Source organism: Alosa pseudoharengus, unplaced genomic scaffold, assembly GCF_046254945.1.
Source record: "Alosa pseudoharengus isolate Yale_2024_CS ecotype anadromous, Long Island Sound unplaced genomic scaffold, YU_APseudo_1.1 YU_APseudo_1.1_scf_4, whole genome shotgun sequence".
Lineage (NCBI taxonomy): Eukaryota > Metazoa > Chordata > Actinopteri > Clupeiformes > Clupeidae > Alosa > Alosa pseudoharengus.
Genome location: NW_027468774.1, coordinates 4062206 through 4085144, shown reverse-complemented (window position 1 = coordinate 4085144; position 22939 = coordinate 4062206). Strand labels below are relative to the sequence as shown.

General features: G+C 43.1%; 1 protein-coding gene and 2 long non-coding RNA genes across 4 annotated transcripts in view; 2 read left to right on the top strand and 1 right to left on the bottom strand.

Annotated features, from left to right (window-relative positions):
- LOC143103172 (cerebellar degeneration-related protein 2-like) overlaps positions 1–1753 on the bottom strand; it is a 10397-nt gene extending 8644 nt beyond the window's left edge. Inside the window, exon 1 of the mRNA XM_076266981.1 lies at positions 1612–1753. Within this exon, the coding sequence (XP_076123096.1) occupies positions 1612–1690 (79 nt within the window). The 5' untranslated portion in view covers positions 1691–1753. The remainder of the gene's footprint in view (positions 1–1611) is intronic.
- A 7778-nt stretch (positions 1754–9531) lies between these two features.
- LOC143102778 (uncharacterized) lies at positions 9532–18246 on the top strand. Of its 2 annotated transcripts, none has more exons than XR_012982648.1 (3): positions 9532–10111; positions 12568–12704; positions 17362–18246. It is a non-coding gene; the product is annotated as an uncharacterized LOC143102778 (long non-coding RNA). The 2 variants fall into 2 exon arrangements; XR_012982649.1 differs by having other exon boundaries at positions 9533–10111; positions 12571–12704.
- A 257-nt stretch (positions 18247–18503) lies between these two features.
- On the top strand, positions 18504–21232 carry LOC143102777 (uncharacterized). Its single transcript, XR_012982647.1, has 2 exons — positions 18504–18847; positions 20404–21232. It is a non-coding gene; the product is annotated as an uncharacterized LOC143102777 (long non-coding RNA).
- The last annotated feature ends 1707 nt before the right edge of the window (positions 21233–22939 follow it).

The following is a 22939-nucleotide window of genomic DNA, read 5'->3' as shown; positions in this document are numbered from 1 at the left end:
ACATTCCTGCTCCAGCCGTGCCCTGCACTGGAACACTTAGTCATGCTGGCCACAGCCAAATGTCAGGATACTAGCAGCACTCAGCTGCGGATCCCCTGAGCGCCTCTAATGCAGTCTCTGAAAGGACTCTATGTACATAGGGCCCTCCACACACCGTAGCCAGAGTGCCAAACACAGGAGTCAGCAGCATGGCAAGCTAATCATACACAAGACAAGGCAATGTTTGTAGCAGCGCTGAACACGGCTGGCACATGCCCGCCCATATTTGGCATCTGCCCAGTGCCCACTCATCCTTTTTTTGAGATAACTTTAATCATCAGTAGGCAAATGATAATGCTCATCCAATCAGAAAGTTATCCCATGTATCACCATCGTTACACTGTACTCATGCGTCGTTACCACCACACCATTCATGTGTCACCGTTACGCTGTTCTTGGGTTACTTGCACAACTCCTGGTATGTAGGTTACAGTAGGTTACTAGCACTGTGTTAGTTAGATGCCTAGTCTTGGTGGTCTGTGTTGGACAAACAGAAAGGTGTCCTCTGATGTTCTTCCCCTCCCCCCTTCCTGTTTGCCTGGAAAATGTTCCACACGATTCCTATGAATGTCACCGCCAGGCAGCTGCAGTAAGAACCGTCCTGTGGGGTGCCTTCTGATGAGTGTCGTGGCAGACATGATGACACGGTTAAAGTCATGTGCGTGTGCGTCTGTGTGTGTGTGTGTGTGTGAAAGAGATGCGTATGAGGTGAAGTGCGGGGAGAATGGCGGAGGCCGGGGAGACGACTTCCACCGCGGGCTCTTTGATGAGAGGAAACGCGTCTGGAAGCGCCATCCACGCAACTGTTATCAGGGAATCTCTAATTCACTTCCGTGTTAAATGGACCAGTAATAGCATGATTGAGACCGTTTTGTCGCTGATGGTTTACAGTAACAGAGCAGCAGCTGGTGATGGTGGTCGATCGTAAACTTGTTTGCTCTATGGGCAAAGAGCCCGACGTGGATATGCTTTGCACATAACATCCACCCAAGCAGATGTGCATCCTCTCAGGGAATGGCCATGCATTTGTTGACAGACTGTAGGCTATACCTGCAAGTATGTTTTTTCTAAACGTTATGCCTAAAAGACCAAGGCTTTTTCGAAAAATAGTCAATTCAAGTATGTACACCCAAATTATAAGTACTGGTAGACGACACTTCATACGGACAACATTTATAGGCCTCCCCAAAGCCAGTTGTAATCATACATTCTTTGGGTGCATGTGCTGATGTGTAATTTTGTGGCCAAAACCATAATATAGGCCATCCAGCTGGAGCTAGGCAATGACGTTATCGCGGTGTTCAGTTGTTCCGTATCAAGCGGCTGGCAAAAAGGAACCGGATTCCAGACGCATTTCCCCAAGAATGTTCCGCGCAAATAGGGTATATTTGTGAAACAATTGCAATCAATAAGCCAGGACGGTGTGTCTGCAACATGTACATTTGACTACCAAAATGCCAGAATATATATATCTGAAAACAAGCCAGTTTCTACACTGGCAAGAACCCTCCCCACTCCCTTACGCCGAATGAGACATCGGCACTAGCGGTTCTCTCTCTGGCGATAACTCACCCTGTTCCAGATCCTGCTGGTCGTACCATGGCTCCTCTTCCTCGGTTACGAATTCTTCCATCCTGCCGGCTCCTAGCATTGGAGATAGGCTATCAGACGGCCACACAGTCACTCCCGCACATGAACGCAGTCCGCCCGGCCGCTAGCTACACGGCGGAGGAGAGGAGGATCTTTGGTGCAGGAATCACACTGGCGAAGGGGAGTGCTTTCGTTCCGCACGCAGACAGGAGGACGGAGATAGCGCCGCAGTACCATCCGAGGCTATCCCAAGTTGTCATACGCTTGCTCTCATGCAAAAGACCTCTTCAATTCTTCAACAGTTCCTTTTAACACGCCCTATTGCATGCTTCTAGGATATTATAAGAAGCAACATCAACGATTCTTCAAAAGAGTTCTCCCCATACTCATTTGCATAGCGTTCCAACTTTCAGAAACAAGGTCTCCCCCTCGTGGACCCCATAGCAAATGTAGGTTTTGGAACTCGGTATTCCTAAATGGTCTAAGCTAGCTAAGCAACTTTTTGGGGACACGTTTGACAAAAGCACCAAATTGTTTTGCAGGGAAACAGGTGAATTTGGGTAAAAATGAATAAATAATAGATACCACCATTAGGCATTAGGCAAATAAGCCTTAATATTATATGTAGTTTTCCAAAATGTTGTTTTAAAATGCAAATTATGCATTAGTTAAATATGGACTTAAATTGCATACTTTTAGAAAGCAGAAATCTGAAAATTGGCTGAAAACATGCAAAAATCATTGTGTCATTTTGCTGATAGCCTATTAAGAAGGCTACCAATACGGCTATTTTTACCGGTTTTTGTTTTCATCATTCCATAAATCAGAAAAAGCCATTCAAAAAAATCCGCCATGTTCAAGGGCTGACGTGTTATAAATCAAGCTATGAATGAAAATACTGATCAATGTATCAGGGCGCAATTTGCTGCCTTCTTCTTCTGCAGCAACATGGGTTTGGGCTGCTTGGTCTTTTGTGGCCCCATCGTCCACTTCAAGGCAGCGCTGGAGTTGCCTTGAGAGCATGGGTGGGCTGGGGGCAGGAGTGCATGTTTCATGTTTCCTTATTATTATTATTTTTTAATCTGACTTTAGCCTATTGGGTGTTTAATTCATGCTTTGTTGGGGTCTTACTTGTGGTACTTCTATAACTCAGCAGCATGTTCAACTTAGGCAGGTACCTTACCTCCTCTCTGGTGCTGCGGGCGGGGGGCGTTGGTGGTGGGGATAAAGGATAAAGAGATGTCAGATTGGGGGAGGGGGGGGTTATGCCTTTAATCCGACAGGACAGGGAAGAGGCCTATCATTCGATGGCAAGCTCAAACGAAGGGAATAAGTATTGAATGCGTCAACCTTTTTTTCAGTAAGTATACTTCCCATGAGGCTATTCGCATGAAATTTTCAACAGACATTAGTATTAACTTAGGTAATCCACACATATAAATAAATCCAAACATTAATGTCCATAAGTAGAGTTGAGTAAAAAAGTGGAATGGTACAGGGAAACAGTATTGAACACGCTAAGAAAAAGCAGTACACAAAGACAAGAAATGGCAAGGAACAAGATGGAATCTATAAGTAGTTAGAGAGTAATTACCCCTCTTATCTATTAATATACATATTGATTGGCTATAAAACGTTTTTCATTACCAAGGTGTCAGACAAGAAACTGAAGAGCTCTCCCAAGACCTTTTCAACTGTTGCAAAACATATCAGTGGAACTGGTTACAGATGCATTTAAAAACTTCAGAATCATCCATTAAGCAATATTGGAGCCATTATCGGCAAGCGGAAAGGACATCACTGCATCATCAATCGGCCATGCACAGGATCTCCTTGCAAGATTTCTGACTAGGAAGTCAGAAGGATAGTCAGAAGAGTAGCCCAAGAGCCAAGAACCACTCTGAGAAAGCTCCGGAAATTTACTTGGAAGCAGCAGGTACAATTGTTACAGATTAAATCATAGGCAATGCACTCCACCGCCATGGCCTCTATGCATGCTCAACCCGCATGACTATTACTGAAGAAAAACATGTCAAAGCTCATTGAAAGTTTGCTATACACAACATTTGAGACAAGCCTATGAAATACTGTATTTTGGTCAGACGAGAGCAAAATTGAACTTTTTGGATGTCATACTACACACCATATTTGGAGGAGAAATGACACTGTGCATGACCCTAAAAATACCCTATCAACAGTGAGGTTTGGAGGTGGAGGCATCATGGTGTGGGGTGTTTTTTCATCTGGCAGACTTCATACAGTTGAAGGAATGATGAATGGAGTCATTTTGTTCCGGGATAATCTTGCCATCCACCAGGATGATGAGGATGAGACATGGCTAGACCTTCCAGCAGGATAATAATCCAAAGCATTCAGCAAAGGAAACTCTCAATTGGTTTCAGAGAAAGGGATTTAAGGCCCTGAGGGACCCCTGAAATCTTCAATATTAAAAGACTGTTTAAAAGTATGGGCCAAAATCACACCTGAGTACTGCGACTGATTAGTTTCGTCATTCAGGAAATGCCTTGAAACTGTCATTACAAATAAAAGCTTTCCCACAAAGTATTTAAGAAATGTCAGTGTCATTCCACTTTATTACACATAACTCTAATGGACTTCTTAATGTTTGGATTTTTTTTATATGGGTGGATTACCTGAGTTAATAATAATGTCTGGTAAAAGTTTCATGCGAATAGCCTCATTGGAAGTATACTGGTACTTACTGATTTTTATTTTTTTTGATGTGTTCACTTCTTATTTCCCCCGCTGTATATGATTGATGTTGAGCTATAGAACAAAACTGATGCTGGATATCGGATAGTGACTTGCTTTCTCCACAGGGGGGAGCTCCAGCAATGGTAAATTCTACTTAGATTGAAATTAAATTCAGTCTGATTATTTTGTCGCAATTTCATCAACAGAATTATCAGATTAAAACCTTACCTCTAACTCACCCTAGACAATGAATATCCCAATATGTCAGTGGCAGGAGAATACAATCCTATTATGATTGATCTAGAGCCTGCAGAGACAAGACCATATGTTGCGTATGTCGTACATCTTCAAAGAGATACTAGCATGCATTGCAGAGGCTGGTATGCTAACTCTGTGTGTGTGTGTGTTTTTTTAGTTGTTTGTGTACTTCTTGACCGTTAACATCAGACCGTTCACATTCAACTTTACCAGTTTTCCTTAGAATGTGAAACATTCACAGACACAGCAGCGCTGGAGAAACACATATTAACAACATGGTCTCACTCTCCTCTGAGCTGTGACACTGAATGCACTTCTGGAATAAATATACTGAAGACTTTTTTTGATGTCATCTTGAATAATTCATAAAAAGCACAGAAAGCATATTGTAGTCATGTCACTGTAAACCACACAATAAGGGTGTGATTCAGTGAGAAGTCTAAGCCTCCATGGAATGTATGTTGCCATATCAACAGAATATTTTATACAATGAATCTGGGGTATTTCATATAGCTTCTGTTCGAGTCAGTGTGCAAGGCCAAATAAAAATGAGACAGTAGGAGTTTAAATGTGATTTATTTTGTATTTAGGTCCTAAGACATTATAGATAGTTGTTTTGGTACCACTAAGCCACCACATTAGATAAAAGGAAGGGTGGTATATAAGGTGGTATACATGAAGCATTATAGACACATTTATAAAGGTTAATAAAGCATTTATAATGCCTCACACACATTGACATAAGTCTACTCTATGTCATTATTCAAAGATGCATGTTGTGTCTACTTCAACATAAAGAAAAGTATTCTGCCCTTGCAATAAGATCGGATTGCATGACGTTGTAATGGCTGATGTGGGTATCAGTATCTATCAACCTCTGCCGGCCCTGGCTCTCAAATGCCTGTTTGCAGTCAAGTCAGTCTGTGGTCTTCCTTTATTCCACTACACTGTACACAAACACCCCCCCCCCCCACCCCATTTTAGGACCGTGTGTGTGCATGTGCGCGTGTGTGTGTCATGCAGACTCCACACTGCAGAAAATACTTTTCTGGTGGGACGCCAACCAAGAACCAAGAGCACCTGTACAAAGACTCCCTTTATCCCTAAGCCCCTCCCCCACTACTCCCCTCAACAGGCCCTCTGCTTTACAAGATGCAGGACACACACACACACACACACACACACACACACACACACACACACACACAAAGAAAGTTTCCAGACGGCCTGCCCAGCAACCACCCCTACAGGCCCCGTCATTCGTGGAATAGTGATGGGGTGGTGTGTGTGTGTGTGGACACAGCATTATAAACATTTTCATAAAGGGTTATAACCCTTTCATAAAGCCTCATAATTAGTGAAATTAGTATACTATAAATATTTGAATTACTTATTAATCAAAATCTTGGTGATTACAAACCAATTGAACTTTCTTTTCAGGAAAAAGCTATACAAATAATATGTAGAATTTAGCATTCATAATGTTGTTTGGCATCTTTTCACGACCTATAAATACTCAATTCGTTTGGCAAATGCACTCAATTTTGAATATTAAAAAATTAATCAAATAATTAGTTACCTAAGTAACCCAAATAGTTAAACTAGATGTACCGCAGAGCGGTACAAAATATGACCGCCGCCCAGTCCAGCACATTTTTTCCACAAAAAGAAATCACGCTGAAAGGCCTATATGATTCTAACTGTCTCACTAAATTGCATTATCCACACTCAATTCTCACTGGTATCTGCTAGACAACAAGTACCAAAACATGATTAGTTCTTAGATTTCACATGTAAAATTCATTTTATACAACCCCACCTCCATCTTGCCTGTTCATAATTCTGAGAAATTCTTGATTGTTTGTGTTATGAATATGTTATGTGTGTGGGTGTGTGTGTGTGTGAGTGTGAGTGTGTGTGTGTGTGTGTGTGTGTGTGTGTGTGTGTGTGTGTGTGTGTGTGTGTGTGTGTGTGCGTGCTTGTGTGTGTGCCTGCGTATGTGCCTGTGCATGCAAGCGTACATATGTCTACTGTGTGAGTATGTGTCATACGTATGATTACTGTGAATATATGTGTGTGTGTGTGTGTATCTGTTTGTGCACATGTGTGCACATGAAATGGGTTAACATGACCCCTGGAGGCAAACATACGGAAAAAAATGGTCATCCTAGGCCCTACAGTTCTCAAGATATTCACAGAGAACTGTGTCTGCCCTACCCTCCTTTCGGGGGGTCCAGTCCAGCTACAGATCAAAACAAAAAATGACGGTTCCATGCTATCCATGTGGGGGTACATGCCCACCAAGTTTTGTGTACCCCGGTCTTTCAGTGTCCCGGGGATCCTTGTTGGTGTACGTCACTAAATGTACACATAAATTATTTTATTGTAAGGCCCCCCATGAACGAAAGTACACAAAACTTGACATGCATTTGGAGGGTGTCATAATGACCCTACACTTTTAATTTCGTGCAGTTTTGACCTTGTCAGCCAGAGATATTGTGATGAAAACACCTAATTTTTTGCTTTTTAATTTTTAACTAGGTGGCGCTATACATGAAATAAGTGGTAATGGGATGGGTTGACATTCCCCCTTAAGACCAACATACATAAAAAAGGTGGACCTCCTAGGCCCTACGGTTCTCGAGATATTCACAGAAAACTGTCTCCGGCCACCTACAGGCCAGTTGGTGTATAGTAACATAAATTAATTTATTGTGTGGCCCCCCATGAACGGAATTCCACGAAACTTGGCGTGCATACAGAGGGTGTCATAATGATCCTACACTTCCAATTTCGTACAGTTTTGACTATGTTAGGTCACAGATACCTTCGATTACAACACCTCATTTTTTCTTTTTTGTGTTTAACTAGGTGGCGCTATACATGAAATGAGTGGTTATGGAATGGGTTGACATGGCCCCTTGAGATCAACATACAAAAAAAAAATGGTCCTCCTAAACCCTACAGTTCTCGAGATATTCACAGAAAACTGTGTCTGCCCTACCCTCCTTTCGGGGGGTCCAGTCCAGCGGGGGGGCTACAGATCAAAACGAAAAACAATGGTTCCATGCTATCCATGTGGGGTTACATGCCCACCAAGTTTCGTGTACCCCGGTCTTTCAGTGTCCCGGAATCATTGACGGAAATTTGGGCATGCGAAAAAGAAAAAAAAAAGAAACAAAAAAAAATCTGACTAAACCTATATGAGCGCCGCTTCGCTGCGCGCCGCTCATAATTACATTTTAACAGCGTAGGCAATAATCTGTAACTTATTGCATTTCAAAAGTAACCTTTCCAACCCTACACATCATATGACATTAAATCATATTTCAATCTTTTGCTCTGGCAAAATAGAAAAATAATTCAAAATACAGACAGATGGCAGGAAGTTATCAGCAAAGAAGAGAGGGTGGAATGATGTAGGAGGTGTGTCTGGTTGGTATCATATAATGCACGTGGGTTGCAGACATACCGAGCAATGGACGGTGTTAATGGTCATCATACACAATGAGCTGTTAATCATCTTACGCAAGCACGTCTGTTTGAGTGTGTGTCATTTTTAATACTGGCATGTATCTCTCTCTCCCTCTATCCCTGCCTCCATCTCTCTCTCTCTCTCTCTCTCTCTCTCTCTCTCTCTCTCTCTCTCTCTCTCTCTCTCTCTCTCTGCCCCTATGTATCTTTCTATCTTTCCCTCTGTCATAGGCATGCATGGGTGTGAAGAGCAGGAAAGCGTTTTATATGACGATGAGCGTAGGAGAGGTGACAATGCCAGACATGAAGAAAAAAGAAAAAGAGAGAGAGAGAGAGAGAGGAAATGGAAACGCTATCAAACAGTCTTGTCTTCTGCTTTGTGAAGAGATTGGTGAATCTCTCAAAAGATTTTCATCACACCATGTGACCATAACCATTCAAACAGTTACTTACAAAATTCAAACTTGTAAAGTTGATGAATCCACTAATTGCATTTGATCTTACTTCGACCTTTCAGAAGAGACAGAGAGGTCGCCTGTATATCCGGTGGCATTAAGTGTTTAGTTTATGTTGATGCTCATCCTGCCACTATGGGTGTTAGCTTTGAGGTCTGAGGAGCTCAACAACATGAAGGATGCTTATTAGTGGTGTCATGTCCTTTTATCCTTATCCAATGTGACTTGTGTATGTGTGTTTCAGCAGCCCAGTGTGTGTGTGTGTGTGTGTGTGTGTGTGTGTGTGAAATGTTATGCTGTAAATGATTTGTTAAGGACGACAGGACTGTGGTACACAGCCAGGGTGGCTGGAGTGATGGTCTGGTGTCTTTAACTATCCTTCTTACCAAACAAATGTATTTCCTAATAAAAACAAAACATCAAAACATCTACAAAACACAATTCCCTCTCACTTTTCTCCTTTTCTCTACAGACATCTGTAATGTGTGTTCTCACCAGATTACCTAATGCCCATTTCAAGAGCGTGAAGGACATACGTGTTTTGGGTTAGAAATAAAGGTGAAGGTGTTGAGTTTGTGACTCAGGCTGTGAACTTGCGTTTTTGTCGCGTCATCAAAAACCTCATTTATTCTCTCATTAGCATTGCATTCTCTAAGCTGAGCCAAGCAACAGGTCTGACAGCCACACACACACACATACACACACACACACACACACACACACACTCCCTCGTACTCTTCCCGTCCAATGAATGTCAGCTGAATGGCAACCAGACCTACTACGCCTGAACAGACGTACACACACACACACACACACACACACACACACACACACACACACACACACACACACTCACTCCCCTTCCTCCCTCCCAATCCTTTCGCTGTAAAAGGAACCCTAGTCGCCACGGTGACCAGTGACAAAAAAGGGAGGCTTGACGGCATGGCAGCTGGCTCTTGGAGAGGGAGGGAGGGAGAGGGAGAAAAATAGAGTGAGTGAGTGTGAGAGAGAGAGAGAGAGGGGGAGAGAGAGAGTGGAGAAAAAAGACGAGGGGGAGTGGGAGAGAGAAATGAAAAACTTCCCAGTCCAGAGCGGCACAAAGAAGTTGTAGATGAGGAGAAGGGTGGCGTCACTGAGACCCCTTATGGGAGGCAGAGACGTTTGCTTTCACCACCACCAACGTGAGACGTCAGCGCAGAGGTGACCGACTGTCCAACTCACCAGTGGAGCAAAGAAAAGCCAACTGGAGGAACAAAAGAGTTCCACGGTCAGACGAGAGCACGGGGGGGCAGTGGAAAGCCTGGACGAGAACATAATGTTTTTGTCTTCACAGACACGCTGTGCAGAGTAGCCTCCCCTGGTGACTCCTTCAAAGAGAAGAAACCAGCATAGAAGAAAAACACTCAGAGTACTTCTTGCCTGCAGGCGTTTCATTCAGGAGGACGGTAAAGCAACGCTGTGGGAGTGAAACGTGTGGCTTTGCCAGGTGATAGAAGTACACAACAAGGACCGCAGTGTTAAGAAAAATAAAAAACAACAGTGAAGACCACCAAGAAGTACGGACAAAAGTTTGTGTTCAGGTTAGTAGTTTATCAAACAGTCCTCTTTACTTGCCTTGTTCATAACATTCCATTACTGCATGGTGTTCTGTTTTGTGCCATCAATGTTTACTTCTGGCATTCTGGCACCGATGTGGATTTTGTTAGTTGACCACAGACAATAAAAGTTAGTGACTGTTGTGAACTGTAGCTAGTTGTCTGTGTTATCTCTAAACAAACAAAAGTACAGGGAGTATCTTGGGGTGTCCTGCAGTAGTTGCAAAGGGTCTGAATGTTTAGTGTGTGTGTGTGTGTGTGTCTGTGTGTGTGTGTGTGTGTGTGCATGTGTGTGTGCGTGTGTGTGTGTGTGTGTCTGTGCACTTTGTGTGTGTGTGTGTGTGTGTGTGTGTGTCTGCGCGTGTGTGTGTGTGTGTGTGTGTGTCTGTGTGTGTGTGTGTGTGTGTGTCTATTTGGGTGTTTGTTTATATGTGTATGTGTATGTGTGTGTGTGTCTGTGTTGGTTCAGTGTTGGTTCATTGTTGTTTCAGTGTGTGTGTGTGTCTTTGTCTGTCTGGGTCTTTGTGTCTGTGTGCATGTTTGTGTGTGTGTGTGTGTTTGTCTGTCTGGGTGTTTATGTGTATGCGTGTGTGTGTGTCTCTGTTGTTTCAGTGTGTGTGTGTGTGAGTGTGTGTGTGTGTGTCTATATTTTCAAATGTGTGCAGTAAGTATAAAGTGAGTGTGTTTTGGAGAAGCTGTGACAGACGGTGGAGAATGGGGCGGGGGAGGGGAGGTGAACCAGTGACCCTCGCAGGTGGCTGAGACATATCCACACAAGGCGGCCTCCCTCACACACACTTACACACACACACACACACATACACACATAGACATGCGTACACTCACAAACACACACATACTCACATATGCACACTCACTCACACCCCCCCCCCACACACACACACACATACACACATAGACATACACTCACAAACACACACATACTCATACATGCACACTCACTCCCCCCCCCCCCCCACACACACACACACACATACACACACACTCACACACACATATAAACATTAACATATTCCCGTGAATACATACTCTGACAGACACAGACATATTCTGTGTCTCAGCAAACACACACACACACACACACACATGTGCATGCATTCACGTTTGAGTCACAAATGACACTTCATTGATGAATCTTCCCTTTACCCTGTAAAATAATTGTAAGTCAACCTGCCTAGTAACCTTTAAGCTAACATCTTTCACAGCTTCTGAAACACTCCCTGAGGCTGATAACACAGGCACACACAGCACACACACACACACACACACACACACACACCTCACCCCGTCCACTAACACAGCACTCCGTCCCCGTGCGTGGTGCTATTCTCCACGCGGTTGTGTTAATGAGAGAGGCGCGCTGCATACCACGCCAGGAATAGCCTGCCGGCCTGTCATTACAGTCAGACTGTGCTGATAGATCTGTGCCAGTGGGCACGCTACGGAACCGCACGGAACCGCACGGAACCACACGGAACAGCACGCCCAGTGGCAGTGGCAGCCTCAGTGGCCCACGGCACCAGCTAACGAGCACATTGCTATATGTAATGACATGATGTGGAAGATCCAGGAGCTAATTGGAAACCTGAGGAAGTATTTTAGTGTATAGCGTTTTCTGTGTGTAATCACACAGTACGTAAAGTGTAAGATGAGAGTATAGGTTAGTGTAGGCTGTTCCTAGGAATGGACCAACACAGACTGCTGCTGTAGCATGTAGTTTCGTAGATATTAATACAACTCTGCCAGAGTGCAGCCACACAGATGTACCACTACTGTAGGCAGATCTGAGACACACACACATACACACACACACACACACACACACACACACACACACATATATACACGCACACACACACACAGATGTACCACTACTGAAATAGGCAGATCTGAGGCACACACACACACACACAAACAGACGTACCACTAACTGAAATAGACATGTCTGAGGCACACACCCTTTCACTTCCTTACAGGTGTTTCCCTTACTGAACTGTTATATTGCTGGGAGTAAGGCCTAGTTAGTGGGTGTCTCTGCACAGACTACATTAAAATTTGTAAGCAGTAACATTTTTCTTGTAAGGCCACTCTTAGGTAAAATGACACGTCGACCTGTGGCAACTTAGGAACTGCACCAGTGGCAGATGCCTTGAAATGTTAGTGTGTTCTAGTGATCCTGATGAGACAGTATGTGCTATCTCATTGTGATGACACAGTGTGTGTTAACTCCGTATGATGAGAGTGTGTGTGTTCTTACAGTGTTATGATGAGTGCTGTGTGTGTTCTTTCACTGTGATCATGAGACGGTGTGTCATTTCCGTGTGTTGATGAGTAGTGTGTGTGTTATCTCAGATGAGACTGTGATGAAACAGTGTGTGTTATCTCAGTGTTATCTCAGACTGTGTGTGTGTGTTCTTTAGCAGCACTTCCAGTGAGACCATGGAGGTGAAAGAGGAAGTCCTGGACATCCTTCATCGCGTGTGGGCCAAACTGCAGGGCCTGCCTGAAGCCAACTCGTTGGAGATCGGAGCCTTCTTCATCCTCCTCCTCTTCGTCGGTGAGTTTAGCTGTCGTTCTCTCGGCCACTTGGCGTCTCTGAGTCAGGCGTCTGTCCAGTGGCGATGACGAGCGATAAGTCACGGCGCGGGGGTTGCCATGGCAGGCTGATCAGGAACGCGTGGCTGGACACCTGCGCCCACAAACCCATAGACGCGCAGACCCAGATAAACGTCAGCTCTGGCAAAGACAAGGGCCTGGTGTGGTGTGGATTCCCATAGACGCGCAGACCCAGATAAACGTCAGCTCTGGCAAAGACAAGGGCCTGGTGTGGTGTGGATTCCCATAGACACGCAGACCCAGATAAACGTCAGCTCTGGCAAAGACAAGGGCCTGGTGTGGTGTGGATTCATCGTCAGCTGTTGAAGTGTACCAACAAAGCTCTTGTTCTTGGCTGTGCACCAGACTCTTGCTCTATAATAAGGCTCTGTGTGCATCTCACAGGAAATCCAACCATAACCACGGACTCGGTATGTGAAGCTGCTGGTATTCCATCTGAGTCTGGACTCTAATGGACTCAGTAATGTCTCACTCAATGCCAGTGTTTAGTTATCTTGTTTATTTGCCAGAAACACATTAGACACCGGTAAGGCATCAGAACTCAGTGGCCCACAACTGGCCCAGGAGGACATAAAGAGCAAGAACGTCTTCAACAGGTAGCTTATATCTCCTGGGGGTCCACCCTATAGATATTAGAAAGCTAGATTCCGCATTGACTGTGTCGAGTTCTATTAGGTGGCATCGTAAACACAGTCACCATATTGCTGGGGGCAAACACGTTTACTGTCTATGGGCAACATTTGCAGGCAATCACAGACACCTGTCTGATGTCCAGTCAGAGTCACATGCTCCTCCATTGGCCTCCAGTGATTGCTGCCCCCACCAAGATGGCGCCGCTATTTACGTACGTGCTGGAGCCCAATGTGGTATGTAGCTTTCTAATATCTATGGTCCACCCCCCTCTCGCCAGGCTGCCAACCAACCAGCGTGCCCAGGGTTATACATAGCACGTGCGCTCTGTGATTGGAAACCCGCCGCTACAATACGAACAGACTGAGCAGTGGCAGGGCTTCTGCATCCAATATATTCAGACGTCAACAAATTTCACACTGTGACAACAGATACAGCTACGGGCTTATTCTGGTACAAATGTCCAAATCCAGTTGGTATGTACCGCAAGGTTATTCTTTAGCCCTAACCACAGTGCCTAGTTCCCTTGGGAGATGGCTATAGACCTTTTTCATAGCAGCCATTTTGAGAAGAAATAGTAAGCACAGGTGTTACTAACTACGTTAGTGAAGTCTCTGTAAGTATAGCAAAATCAATACCTTAACTAATGTCAGTTAGTTACTGGCTGGGCTGCCATATCTTTCATGTCAAAAGCTGCAGCACTGTCACTGCCTGGTGTGAGTCGAAGGTAGATATGAGTTGTGTAGGCGTTACACATGTGCTGCACATCATATATTTTCATTGTTCAAATAAATAACAACAAGGTCCGTTAACTTGGTCTCTGACAGCGCAGTCACCTAAAAGCTGTCACAACTGTCAAACACTCTACGTTTGGTCATCCAAGACCCAGAGACTAATCATCATCACACATCAGTTTCTTTCAGTCATGGCCAAAGCTCTAGTCATGGCTCTCATCCATCAGACGAACAAGGATGGCTCTCTCCCACAGGAAATGCAGTCATAACCACTGACTTCATGATTCAGCTACAGTATGGCATTCTTATCTCAAATGCCCAAACACTGCTTGGGACACCAAACACCAGTATAGGCCAAGATGACATCACATCCCCATTCTCTCTGTCTCCTGAACCAGGGGGGTCAGGATTTGGAGGGCTAGCTAGCATCAGCCAGTTAGCATCTACCGAGTCCCTCAAGTGTTTGCCTCCACCCATATTTTCACAGACAAGCCAGTTAGATGCTACATCATTGGTGGACACTGACATATTATGTTCTTTACGTGGATTGGTGGAAGAGCTGTCAATTTCCTGCTGGGAGGATCAGCCAATCTACCTGTGGCCATTGGTAATGTGGCAACTAATTGGCGGATTTATGAAAATGTGAGCAAAGGTGAGCACATGTTGAACGGCATATTTAAAAATGGCGACAACCCACTTAATATATGTCTGTCTCTGAATTAAGTAACCTATCATACAGGGTTGCCAACTCTCACGCATCTGGCGTGACACTCACGCTTTCAGCACCAATCTCACGCTCTCACGCACGCTCAAGAAATGTCACGCCAAATCCATAATTTTTTTTTGCAATCCGTTCATTTTTTGTTGATGACTAGACTAGACCACAGCATTGTTTCTAAATGACAGGATACGAGTTTAAGGCATAGATATGTCTAGACCAACAGCAGGTAGGTCTAATATCCGCCTACAACGTTCTCAGCGCAGTTTTCTCTGATTGTTGATTCGCTGACCAGGCTATTTTAATCCGGTCCGCGGCACCTTCACGGAACATGCTGCTTTAGACATGAGGCAGACCGACATAAATTGTGGCCGCCCATTCTTATAGGAACTACTCGCGAAGTAGCCTCACAGACATCACATGAAATAACTTTTTCTCATCTTTTATAAGGTGCTATAGCCGCTATTTGCTGCGATAAACGGTTCGCGAGAAAAATAAATTAACTTTCAAGAAATAATCATATTAGGCTACTATAGCTCTGCGCTCATTTCAATTCCTATAGGAGGAATATCTCACAAACTTTTCGTTCCACACATGACAAACCGTAAACATAAACAGCAGACCTTACCGAACACAAAGGTGTAATGCAATCCCCTGTACAATAAGCCGTTCCAGAGTAATCCGGTTTTGAAATGGTAGCAAATTTCTATATGGTCTCCAATTTTGGGCTTTAAGCGTCTTAAAACTGAGCTGTGCTTAAATACCTACATATGTGTAAATATTAAAATCAGAGGATATATAGCTCATGGCTAAGAGTTTGTGGATGTAGCCATAATGATTTGTTTTCACAAAATGCTAAGCATGCATGTATTTAAGTGTCTTAAAAAGTGTGCTTATATTGGTCAATGCATAATTTCATAACAGGCCAAATAGAAAATAAATGTTAAATGTTAAATATACTGTAGCCTAAACATAATTTTAAAATCAGATGATGTAGGATAGTATAGAGTTAGATAAAGTTGGATGGCTCCAGAACTCACACCAGTGGATTGGGTCTTAAAGGAGCCACACGACTTTTATGACACTATAGCTGTTCTGTTGACCTTTAGATTTTTTGCTACTGGGCATGAAGGGCAGGCCAATTATGAGTTCTGTCCAACATTGATGGTAGGTTTAGAAGAAAAGTCACCACATTTTAATCATATTGCAATACCAATAACCGTGATCATTTTGGTCATGATTTTTCATCAAATGTTCATATCTCTAGTGGCTGGTAGACTTTGGAATCCACCAGCCACAATGGTAGGTGGAAAAAAATATTTTAGGCTATTTGCATCCCTGATACATACGTACACTCATACACACATTCATAAGTCTCAATCTGTCAATTTCTTTCCACAAAACTCGCCAGAAGTCATCATTTAAGGGGTTATTTTTCATTTTTTTTCTACTAAGCTACTACCTTTTTCAGGTGGGCAGGGGGGCCCTTTTCATGTCTGTGCCCAGGGGCCCAGTGGCTCATAATCCTTCCATGCCACAGGGTTAAAACACTGGTCTTGTTTTCAAGTGCAATCAATAATTGTACATTTTGAAGAAACTTAAATCATGGATTATACTGTACATAGCAAAAAAGTCTGGGGACAGACATTTTTAAAATTAGGTTTAGGGAAAAATGTAACGCACACGCACTATGACTTCACAAAATCTCACTCCAGCCAAACACCCAAAGTTGGCAACCCTGCCTATAGCATCATCAATTGAAATAAATGGGGCTGGAACCTCTTCCCTCTCTTCAGAGCTATACAATACCTCCATGGTCCAGACCTCAGCAAAACTACTATGTAAATACCTCTATGTCCAACACGGCCTTGACAGCCTCAGTTCTGCCTTGAAAATGGACCAAACTGTGGCTGGAGTAGGACTTCAAGAAGTCCCAGATCACCCCTAAAGTCTTCAGTGGGGGATGGTGAAATATGTCATCTCAATATTACAGTATCTGGAACATTCTCTAGTTCTCGTTCTCTCAATATCAGCCAACAACACAGTGACAATACTAATTTGCGGCTGTGTGGGTTTTAGACAGGAATGTTGACAGTGATCAATAATTATGAATCAATATTCTCTGACACTGGTAAGCTCTGCCATAGAGCCAGAGTGATCTATTTATAACTGCCTCAGCCTTTGTCTACAGTCTTTCTATAAATTACTATTATTATGGCTTGTTGCCTGAAGATAGGGATGCTTCAGACCTAGCCATCTGGGAGAGAGAGAGAGAGAGAGAGTATGATGCAATAGGACAAAGCTGGCAGGGGTAGTAGAGCAGGAGGTAACCAGGGTAACAGAAGCTAGCATCCTTTATTGTCTCTGGGGATGATGTAAAGAAAGACATCAAAACCCATGAGGCACAAAGGCTATGGGGCTTGTGTTGTGTTAGCAGCCTGAATGGTGCTGTGGGTGAATGAGAGTGCATTCACTAACGCATGTTTGTGGTTTTGTTTTTGTTGTTGTTGCTGTAGCAACCTTCCTGATGCTGATCGTGCTGTCATGCATCCACTGCTGCTGCTGTGGGAAACCCAAATACCAGGCCGCCAGAATCCAGCCCGTTTGAAACCAACCTGCTTCCAGGCCACCGTAGTCTGGATCACAACCTCCTCTTATACAAGAGGACAACTATGTGTTGTGCTTGTGCCTCACATGTGAGAAATGGACTACACCACCACAGTGTTGAACTTGATTGCTTAATGGCTGTTACAGCCTTCCTTGTTCCTGGTTGGGAGGAATTATAGATGTAAGTATTGTTGAAGGAGTGTCTTTGTACACAATTGTACCACTGTGATGATCTGTGTAATTATCAGTATTCTCCTTATTTCCGAGTATTTCCCTAGTTCTGTATCCAGGGTGACATGTGGAAAGTGAAGAAATAGACACCAACAGCGCCCTCTGTAGGACATTAAACAGAAGAGCCCAGGTCACAGATAATATTGTACAGAGCAAATAACACCAGTCCAAATAGAAGGGATGGTGCTTCTGTAATGAACCATGTTGTAATAGAACATATTTACTGTAAAGTCTTTGACCAAAACAGAAGAAAATATCATCTTACTTTCTTCATCTTTGTAAAGTAAGGCCTTACAAATGTATTAGCACAAACTGACAGCACATGTTATCTGTGGGATAATGGATATGATCTTGTCATGTAAAACATGTATCAGAGACGCTGGAAACAGTCGGATCAACTCCTCAGCTGACACGGCCTACACAGAATCCATACAGGTTTTGTTGTTGTTTTATGTGAGAAAACTGTTTGTTGGTTTGTTTGTTTTTTACAGCAAAAGCATCAGTGCTTGTCTAATGTACAAGGGCCACAATGCTTTAGCTGAGCTGAAAATAAAAACTTGTTGTTAAAATGTGAGTCTGACCAAGTCACATATGATCTAACCAAATATAATGCCATTAAGGCTTTGCACCATATTGTTCATGAGATTTATATAAAAAAACACAATGAAAAAATTAATAGAGCTTGTTCAAAATCCAAACTCCATAATGTGTGTAGTCTGTAGATTTTGACATGGCATATATATAGCCAGCACATTTGCATGTTTCCTGCTCTGTGCGTGAGGTCAGAGTACTGGTGCCAGGCGGTGCCAGAACTAGGGCGCCCAGAGGGAGCTCAGTCAATACTGTCTGTAAACATTAACCTGACTTCTCTCATTCTGTGCTTCCGAGTGGACATGCAGACCCCACAGTGTCACCGCTAAGAGAAACAGGAACTCTACAATGGACTAACAGATTCAGCAAGGTTAGATAGAATACTGAAGCAAAATAGCCATCTTAATCACACAGTATAGACAAAGCTGCTACACAGGCATTCCTATGACTGGGCCAATCCATGAAAACAAGTGGTGTTGAAAGGGTAAACCCATGGGAGTTGGCCGTCTGTAGACAATAGCTCCCTCAGCAACAGCTACGGTGACAGTAAACACTCAGCATGGACGTGGAGAGGTGAGTCTGACTGAAACAACTCTTATATGACTCACAAATAAGATTAAAACTGTTGAATCCTAAAGTGAGATACCATTAAAAAAACAGGATTAAATCACTTTTATCCTGAGGTAGGATATCAGGTTTATATGAATGGATTGCTAACTGTTAATATTGAATCTCCGTTTACTATCGCTTCATGTTATACTGAATAAGTCAAAGTAAATTATTGAAAATGCTGAAATTGGTATTGGAATGAGAAATTCCTAAATTAACATTATCACATAACCAAATAATTCACACAGCACAGACAACTGATTTATTTAACAGGATTGCCTGGTATGATTGCCTTATATCTAATCCGAATAGCTTATTTGATGCCTTCCAGACATATAGATATTGAAAGTGTTCTTTGGTGAACAACCTCTCACTGGTTAGTGGACTTTCACCAGCTCCATCAACAAGTAATAACATTGTCCTTGTGTTCATATGTCTGTAAACAGGGGGCGGAGCTTAAGCCTGCCCTTGAACAATCCCCCTCTTTGACTTCATTTAAGTCTGGGGTCACGGGATCACAGCTTCATATGTTCTGGCTTTCTCAGATATACTTTAAACTGGTATGTCAATAGCCCCTTAAAGCAACACCAAAGATTTTTTTATACCTTAAAATAATGTTTCCAAAATCGTTTCAGTGGTTCATCAACTCGTAACAGGGTGAACGGCAATTCTGCATTCGCTTCGCGGCCCTCTATCGGCTATAACCGCACTATGTAAGTTTGCCAGATCGGGTAGCGGATCTGTAGTTCGATGGAATGAGACATAAGAAACTACAAATTTGACTTGCATCTGATGTCGCAATACATCGTACTTTTATAAGTCATGCAAAATATTCTACCTTGTCTGTGGACATCGTTATTTGCAAAGCCGGTGCTGGATAAACAAATAGCGTGCGTGCGACAGAGGGAAAGTTCTTTGGTGTTGCTTTAATTCAAATTTAGTCCACAACATGGACCTTATATCTTCAAATTGGATGTGTAATTCAGCCTACTTGATTTTCTTTTGTATTACTTGCTATCAATGCTTCCACCCAGTCCTATTGTTTTAGTGATATGAAACAGTCATTGGAGTTACATTGCCACACCCCAAAATCTATGTGAAAACACCTTGCCAAGAGATGACTATCAGGCTGATAACATCTTAAAATAAAATGAGAACTCATGTGAGACTGCGGACTTTGGATATCTTCTACAACAACAACAACAACAACATGCATTTCATATAGCGCTTTTTCAAGACACCTAAGGGAGAACCTCACTAACCACCATCAATGCGCCAGAATGCTCACTACACACCATCAATGTGTGGCACCCATTATGCGCCAGAATGCTCACTACACACCAGCTTGAGGTGGAGAGTGAGGGAATGAATGAGCCAATACAGACGGGCCTCTGTCCAAACCGGGTCTCTTATCAATGTTGTTCTATGGGTCTCCACTGTATCTTGAGGAAGGTTCATATGAAGCCCACCAACATCTCTCTCTCTCTCTCTCTCTGTCTCTCTCTCCATTGCTCTTTCAGTGTCCCCAAACCTCCGTTCCAGGGCAGCTCCCCCCAGGACTGGGTTCAGTGGACCTGGCACCGACTGCAGACCCAGCCATGGGTGCTGGGTGGCGCTGTGGTCATGGCCATTTTCTTTGTGATGTTTGTGGCCATGATTATCTTCGCCATGTCCTTCGGCTGCTGCTGCAGCAGCTCTGGCAGAGGACAGAAGAAGAAGACCAGGAATGGCATCTTGTGATACCCAACAAGATCATGTTGGTAAATGGCATCTTGTGATACCCAACAAGATCATGTTGGTAAATGGCATCTTGTGATACCCAACAAGATCATGTTGGTAAATGGCGTCTTGTGATACCCAACAAGATCATGTTGGTAAATGGCGTCTTGTGATACCCAACAAGATCATGTTGGTAAATGGCGTCTTGTGATACCCAACAAGAAAAGAAGTTGGAACCGTCAAAGGAGGAAAACCTTAAAGTTCCAGCTGTGTCGTTTTTTTTTTTTAGTGTTTTAAGTGCAAACACTGCCACTTGGACATGGTGCACTACACACTGCCTATCTATGATATGGGTGCAAACACTCACTCATGCACTCTCTTTATGGCCAACACCTTTCAATAGGCCAGCTGTTGGGCAGAAGAAAAAAGCAATGTCAAGCGAATGTAACAAAGCAGACAAATGACGCACTGCTTGTTTAAGGAGAAAACTGCCCAGGTTTGTTGTTTTGTACGGGTTAACAATGGGATTGAATTAAACAAGAATAATAATAATAAACCAACGATTGGAACATAATGAATTCTTCCATATCTCTGACAACTTGACGCAACAATAAAATATCTTAAAAGAGATTAGAGTGACTAATGTATTTATAAAATGATTCAAAGTTGTTCAATGGCTACTGACTTTAGCATATAGTTGCCAACAGGCCAACGTGATATTTTTGGATGGAGAGAGAGAAAAAAACATGTATGTATGAATATCTCACATAGAGAAGGAAATTGTTCAACTGGGTAACACCTCATTTTAAAGTAGCACTGTGACGGAGTGCCGTCGTCACTACGGTTGAGTATGTGCTCTTACTGCCAATCGGGCTCTTTGGCATTGCGGTCAAGCTGCAGGTTTAGTACCCCCAAGACCCGGGTATAGAGTCCGGGTGGGGTCACTGCTCTCTCCCTTCGCTACATATGGTGTCAGAGGTGGGATGGCTTGCCATGAGGCCACCAGAGGTGTGCCCACTGTGTGAGGGACCCCCGAGAGGGGTCATTCCATATCAAATCAGACAAGGTTGTTGTTGGTGCATCGTCTCAGATTTTGTTCAAAATGTGTCTATAAGAATGGGTCCCAAAACCAAAGTCTTTACAATTATTTCTGTTTAAATCCTATGTCTTCATATTATTTTCAGCCCTTGAAATTACTTCAGTTTTACAGCATGTAAATCACATTATCTGATAAGCAATGTTTGGGCATATATAATGGGAAAGTGTTATTCATAATCATAGGCAGCCCAAACTTTGTAGGGTGTAAGACAAACATGTTCTCAGCATGATCGGTGCCATGTGGATATAAAACATGAGTTTACAAGAACCTCAATATCACTAGTTTTGCACTTTGTTCCATATCTAGGGCCTTATATAAAACTAATGGGCACACAGTGCACACTTTAAAAGGTCCAATCACACTGAGAACATGTCTGTCTAGGAATAATAGTTTTTAATATATTAATGCCCAAACATGGTCTCCGAGATAAGGCTCTTTGTTTTAGTGTAAAAAAGATACAAAATCAAGGTTAAAGAAATGTAAGAAAAAAAAACACTGGGAAGTTAACATTTTTATACGTCTCAGTTTTGGGACCTAAATATAGATAAACTTTGAGCAAAATATGAGACGGTACTGCAACCATGTTTTCTAGAGTTTGCGGAATCCTTGTGTTCTAGACTTAAAGGAACCGTATGTAAGAAATGTATTACAATTAATCATAAAATGGCCCTGATATGTCACTAGACATTAAGAAATCATGTTAATTTCAAGTACTTATATCACTGACAACATAGTTCGGCCAGGATATTGTCATTTAAAAAGTGAAGTTGCAGCCCTTAACTGATGTTGGTGTTGTGTTTTGTCATGTCATGTTGTGTTTTGGCCTGATGCGCCACCCTCCACGTATCTACTAATCACAAAGTCAGTAGTGTTTCGGCATCCGGGTTGGCAACCTCGAGTCAGGGGGAGGGGATACACATCTCTACAGTAATTTGAAAGTGGTTGCAGTACCAGTTTTGACCACAATATTACATATGGTTACTTTAACGGAGACACCTCCACCGCCACTTCAACCTTCCATAAGCCTGTTAAACTATCACTCTGCCTTAGCTAGTCCTTGCATTTCTCTCTATGACTAAATATACAGTCTTTGGTTTCTCTCCATCTCCTCTTGGTCCAGCAAAAATATCCAAAAATCTTCCATAATCATCAACAATTCCTTGGAGCACACAGTAACCCAACCCTCTCTTACTGTTGGACTCTGCATGTTTACATGACAGCTGTCAATAACACCAATG